Source organism: Corapipo altera, unplaced genomic scaffold, assembly GCF_003945725.1.
Source record: "Corapipo altera isolate COAL_440 unplaced genomic scaffold, ASM394572v1 61153, whole genome shotgun sequence".
Classification (NCBI taxonomy): domain Eukaryota; kingdom Metazoa; phylum Chordata; class Aves; order Passeriformes; family Pipridae; genus Corapipo; species Corapipo altera.
In genome coordinates, this window is record NW_020884958.1 from 1162841 (window position 1) to 1168840 (window position 6000).

At 37.8% G+C, this 6000-nt stretch overlaps 1 protein-coding gene across 9 annotated transcripts in view; it reads left to right on the top strand.

Moving 5' to 3' along the window:
- LOC113956880 (coiled-coil domain-containing protein 171-like) overlaps positions 1-6000 on the top strand; it is a 46278-nt gene that overhangs the window by 39070 nt on the left and 1208 nt on the right. For 5 of the 9 annotated variants that reach the window (XM_027663874.1, XM_027663873.1, XM_027663876.1 and 2 more), the window contains 5 exons: positions 115-257; positions 939-993; positions 2285-2416; positions 3750-3885; positions 5260-6000. The exon at positions 5260-6000 is cut by the window's right edge and continues 1208 nt beyond it. In XM_027663874.1, the coding sequence (XP_027519675.1) occupies positions 115-257; positions 939-993; positions 2285-2416; positions 3750-3885; positions 5260-6000 (1207 nt within the window). The remainder of the gene's footprint in view (positions 1-114; positions 258-938; positions 994-2284; positions 2417-3749; positions 3886-5259) is intronic. The other 4 variants (XM_027663880.1, XM_027663882.1, XM_027663877.1 and 1 more) reach the window with 4 other exon arrangements.

Here is a 6000-nt window from a genome sequence, read left to right on the forward strand (position 1 = left end):
GGTCCAAATCTACCTCACAGCCAGTTAGTTTTCCACTTTGGTTAACTGGCAATGGCATAAACTGAAGTTAATTATTTGAGCTGACAAGTAATTCTGCTTTCTATCTGCTTTCAGAGTCTCCCAGAGACAGCAATGGATATGAGAAGAGACCGAGTTCTGAACCACCAAAAGAGGCTTCTTACCCAAATGGAGCAGGACAGGCGTCGACTGCAAGAAAGTGTCCAAAATGCAGAGCGTGCCCTGCTTACAGCAGAGAAGTGAGTTCTGGGACGTTGGGGACATCCCTTAAACCAGACAAAACATCAACTCCTACTTTCATGTGCAGGGTTTTAGCCTTGGCTAATGTGATACTAGAAGACAAAAGTACATCTGCCTCTCTTTGAAATTCAGAGATTCTCTTCTAAAAAGAAAACTATTAGCTCAAAATACTAGATGATATGTTTTCTGTAGTTATCCCATAATAGTCTCCAGATTCCGAGTGCTGAAGTAGTATGGGCATTTGTTTACAGTTATCCTAACGATTTGAAAACATCTCTTTGGTAAATCCTTAGCACTCTGTTCATTTAAGAAATTATTATTCTTTCTATTTCCACAGTCTTTTTATAGAGAGATGCAGTTTATTTATAATAAGTACAAAAGCATCAGCTGGGTGACAGGTTTTAGCTGCCAAAGGGGCTGAAACCCATTTTGAACCTAGTCTTATCCCCAGTAGAAGCATTTTTCATATGGAAATTTGCCAAATAGTGGTACATGAACTATTTTTAGGGTTTGCATGGGAGTTATAAAAAGGAGAGATAAAATTGTAAGAGTTTGAGTTATCAAGAATTATTTCATAAGACATGACAGTTATAAAGTAGCAGAAAATTAATTTCTACATCAGTAGAACTTTAGTTTTATAAACTACTCACTTGTTTTTGCTTTTCTTTTTCTTGTATTAGTGACAGAGAATTGATCATTACTCATATGAAAGCTGTGGAAACCACGCTTCAGATGGTAAGAATTTGAAGGGTTCCCTCTGATTTGTGTTTCCAAAGACATCAAAGTTTTACAACCGCTTATCCTCAGGGAAGGAGGGGAGTAGAAATTGTTTTAGAACAAATTCCTTTCCTTAGAGTTGAAGTTACCCTCCTCAACTTCTTTAATCTTAGAAAAAATGCAGTGAAATATAATGTAATTTTGTAGCACACAAACTTCTTATTTTGCATATGAAAGTTACTACAAAATTCATTTTCCCTCAATCACTGACTACTGTTTCTGGTTGCCAAGGGTTGACTATGGAACATCCAAAAAACTGGCAACTGCTGTTGAGTTAACTCTCTATTGGGTGAGGTGGAGGTCGTTTGCTGAGGTCACATACATGGTGGCCATAAAATATTTGGCTTTGTGTGTACTACTTAAACCTTTGACACATGATAAACAGAATAAGGAGAAGACAGTAAGTAATAACCTGTGGTCAGAAACTTAATTGATATTTTTAAAACACTTTTAAAATTGAGTAATAATATTAAGTTGTCTCTTTGACTTGTACTATTTTACCCAGGTATAGGATTATTTGAAGGTCCAGTGAAGCTGTATACATTAATTATTCGGGAGAAAGGTGGCTTTTTGGTTTGTTTTGGTTTTGGGTTTTTGTTCTTTGTTTGTTTGTTTGTTTTTTAACAGTAGCTCTAATGACTGATTGCATTAGAACTATTTTTAATCCAGAGCAGCATAGAGGGGGGGGGAAAGTGGTTTTTTATTACCTTAGAGTGTTAATTTCCACTACATTTTTAATTCCTAGCAACGTGGGAATCTATTCCTTATTTTAGATTCTGTGTTCACCAAAACTGTTGTTAATTTAATTTTCAGATATCTTTTTCAAGTTTCTCTTTCTTTTAACATTCACAGAAAGTGACAGAACCTAAAATGTGTGTTTTAGCTGTAGCAAAATATGCTGACAGATAATTTGCTTCGTGCCACCATCATCTTCATACAGCTTCTCTTAAGCTTCTGAGGTGGATGTCATGCAGAAACTGCTGTGTTTTTACAGTAACATGTACAAGCTGTGTCCTTGGCCTTCTCATTTGAGACTGGGGAAAGATCCTTTTCTTTGTAGTGTTTTTTCCCAGCACTCTGAATTAGAGATTTATTTCCAGTGAAAAATCAAATAGTCCTAAATTTATTCTTGGATTGGAGGTTCAGTCATCCATGCAAGTCCACTCAAAGGGCTCAAGTGGACCCAGTTCATCCCCATTAATTTTCTGAAGGAGAATCAACATTGATACTGGGATTTTTTTCTTTTTAGGTCAGAGAGCAGGCCTTGATGCCAAGTGCTGCAGCAGCCACAACTGAGTTCTGCCTGGAGCTACCCAGACTGCAAATAGATGCCCTTCCAGATGAAGAACTGTGGGGCAGGCCAGAGGCTATAGCATTCCAGGTTAGAGTTTAAAACAATCCTGTTTCTTTATTTATTTTTATTTCCATTTTCATTTTTTTTGCATCTGAGATAGAACAAGCAGCTAGACTGCTCTGAATGTGTGGAGAGCAAAAAGCTTCAAAACTATTGCAGTCAGCAGTTGAAAGACAAATAATTTCCATATATACTCTTGCACATGCTGTTTCAGAGCTAATGGGAAGTACTAATTTTGCGGGTGTTAAATAACTGATAGGAATATGACCATGGAGAAACGCACGTATACCTGAAAATTAATATCCTTCTATCCCCCTCCCTTTCCTCCTCTTCATATGAGCAAGACAAATTTAAAAAAACCCACTTGGGATTACTGAGGAGGTAGGCAAACAGCATCAATGGTTCACAGTCCTGTCACTGTGAAGTCCCTTCTCTCCCTGTCCTTTTTCTCCCTCTCCTCATCTCTAGTTACGTTGTACCTGTTTGGTAACTTTCTCAGTACATTATGGAGATTTTATTGTAAAATTTGCCTTTTATAACTAGGAGTCAGCTAATTGATTTTAATTTCACTGAATGCAAAACTATATCCTGTGATGTTGAATGAGGTAAGAAGTTAATAATCACTTTAGCTACACTTCTTATTAAAAGCAGTGGAATTGTTTGCAGACATGTCCTCTAGAATTGCTATAATCAATCTGTGACAAGCACATATGATCTGCAAGAATCCTCTTTTAGGACTAGCACCATAGCACTGAAACATTTTGGATGCTTTTTCTGATGAGAAAAGATATATGATGGTGTTAATTTGCTACTGCTCTTTCCTACATTTCACAATGACAAGACTTGATTGATTTCAGCTATGTTAACTTTTATTCTGAAAAGCAGTAGTATGTTTGAGAAAGAGAAACAGCAAAAAAGGTTTGTAAATGCCTCTTTGAGGTACTAAATTTATTTTTGTCTATACTACAGATTTACATTCAAAAGGACAATTTCATATTATCTGAAGAGAAAACTATAATTTATAAAATGTGATCAGCTACTTTTAAGGAAGACTAATATTTTCAACTACTTATGGTAGATATAAACTTTCCAGTACTGCCTAATCATTGGTACTCTGTCATGCTGCTAATTTTGTTATCAATCTAATCAATATTACAACTGGGACATTCTTCCAGTATATACATAAAAACAATTACGTTTCCCAAGCTGTATTGTAATCAGATTATTTTGTCTGGCTTATAAACCTTGTTCAATTTCTCCAATTAACAAAAAATTCTCTTCCCTAATGAATTTGGAAGGATGCTATTTGGCATTTAGATATAGCTTGCTTGTCACTGATGATTTATTTTACTTTTCAAAGGACGTGATTCGAAGTTTTATGGACATCTACCAACTTGCAGCTAGTAGAGTTGAAACATTACTGAGAGAATCTCCTCAGCTTCACACTGCAGCCCAAAGATCCAGACAACAAGCATTCGCCTTTCGTGAAAGTTATGGTAAATCACTTCTCAAGCAATTTTTGTCATTTCGATGTAGTTTCCTAGCCAGCATCTCCCTTCGAGCTGCATAGTTTCTGTAGGCAAATACAATAATACTTAATTATAAACATAATGGAGCAGTAAAACTAGTGTCAACAGAAACCACCTGAGACTTTTTTCAAAAGAGAAAGACAGTCCATTGGTGTCATGTTAAGTGTCAGAGAGTGTCTTTCATGGGCCAAAGCCATAACATATTTCATGTGTTAGGACATGACTGGGGGAATACCTCCCAGATATTGCAAGAGCAGATTTGGATGCAGGCTGGATGAAAACTCTGCTTGGCTTTCCCACTACCTCATCTAACCTTTTCTATACAAAATTTTTTTGGATACTCAGTATCTAGGTATGTATACTTTTAGCTTGTTAGGCTATTGTAACACATTTGGAAATTATAGTAATTTGATTTAAATGTTGCCTACAAGGCAAAAGGTTCTGCTAATAGGATGCAAGTGTAATTAAAGTGCAGAACCAAATGTAACCAGCTCTCAGTGACTGGAGCCTCCATATCTGTAGTTTCACAGTGGCCCCTGGGTTTGAAAGTTTATGTTAAAGTTACTAATACAGCTGTGCTTGAGAAAAAGAGCAAGACAGTTGAGCTGTTGAAACAGAGATGGCAACATCCTGAGGTGAAAAGTCACATAAGAAGAGTTGGTAGTCTGAATTTTAGGGCAGTCTTCCATTGGCAGGTGGTAGAAACACAAGACTTCTGGGGTGTGGTAGTCAGAGGATTGCATTCTGCAGCAGTACAGCTATGTAAACATCCCCAAAGGAAGAATCTTGCTGTGAGCAAGTAACGATGTGGTTTTTCAATAATGCTGTTCCTTAATTTTTGTGAATTCCTGTTGGAATAATCTGAAAGTCATAGGCACACCATCTTCTAACAGACTGACGTTTGAAGAGTATTAAGTGTTTGATTTCAACTGATGGTAAAAGAAATCGAAAAGTAAATGAGTACCTTCTGTGGTTAGCATGGCAAATGTTTCCTAGTGACAGTGACAGGGAGACTGTAGAATAAGTTTGTTTACTTGATTAAAATGACCCATTCCCTAGAAAGTATAATGATAAGGGTTAAAAGTTCTCTCTAAGTATTTGTAGCACTTCAAATAAAGTATTCTATTGTTTTCTAACAAGTGCAGAATACTTGATATAAGGTTCTTGTTTCTGTCTATTAGAGATTAATGTATATGGTCAGGTGTCATATATTTTAAATAAGTGCTTCAAACAAGAAGGAAACACTTGCAAGTACTTCACATACATACCTTTTGTAAAAGGTATTTAACAGTAAATATAAATTCCCTTTTGATTTTTTTTTAATTGTTTATTCTATTGCAGAAAGCAGGAAAGAGTCTAAACATCCAAGTAGCTTCAAGCTAGATAGTCAGGCTGACCAGACTCACGTCCCAGAGTTTTGGCTATTGCCAGCAGAAACTGAAATGTCCTCCAACATGACACTACAAAGAGCCAGTACTCAATCTCCAGTGCATGTGTCCTCGAGTGTGATACCGGACAGACCCAGTACCGGGTCTTCAATGTCTGCTGGTGGGATACTGGACAGAACCAGAACTCGTTCTCCTATCCATATGTCCTCCAGTGGGATATTGGACAGAGCCAGTACTGGGCCTTCAATCCGCGTGTCTCCTGGTGAGATACCAGATAGAGCTGGAACCGAGTCTTCAACCCACATGTCTGCTGATGTGATACCAGACAGAAGCAGTATTCAGTCTCCAATCCACATGTCCTCCAGTGGGATACCGGACAGAGCCAGTACTGGACCTTCAATCCATATGTCTGATGATGCAATACCAGAAAGAACCAGAACTAGGTCTCCAACCCACATGTCCCCTGGTGTGATATCAGACAGACCTGGTACTGAGCTTTCAATCCATGTGTCCCCTGGCGCAACACCAGATAGAAGCAGTATTCAACCTCCGATCCATCTGTCCTCCAGTGGGATACCAGACAGAAGCAGTACTCGGTCACCAATCCACTTGTCCTCCAGTGGGATACCAGATAGAAGCAGTACTCAGTCTCCAATCCATCTGTCCTCCAGTGGGATACCAGACAGAAGCAGTA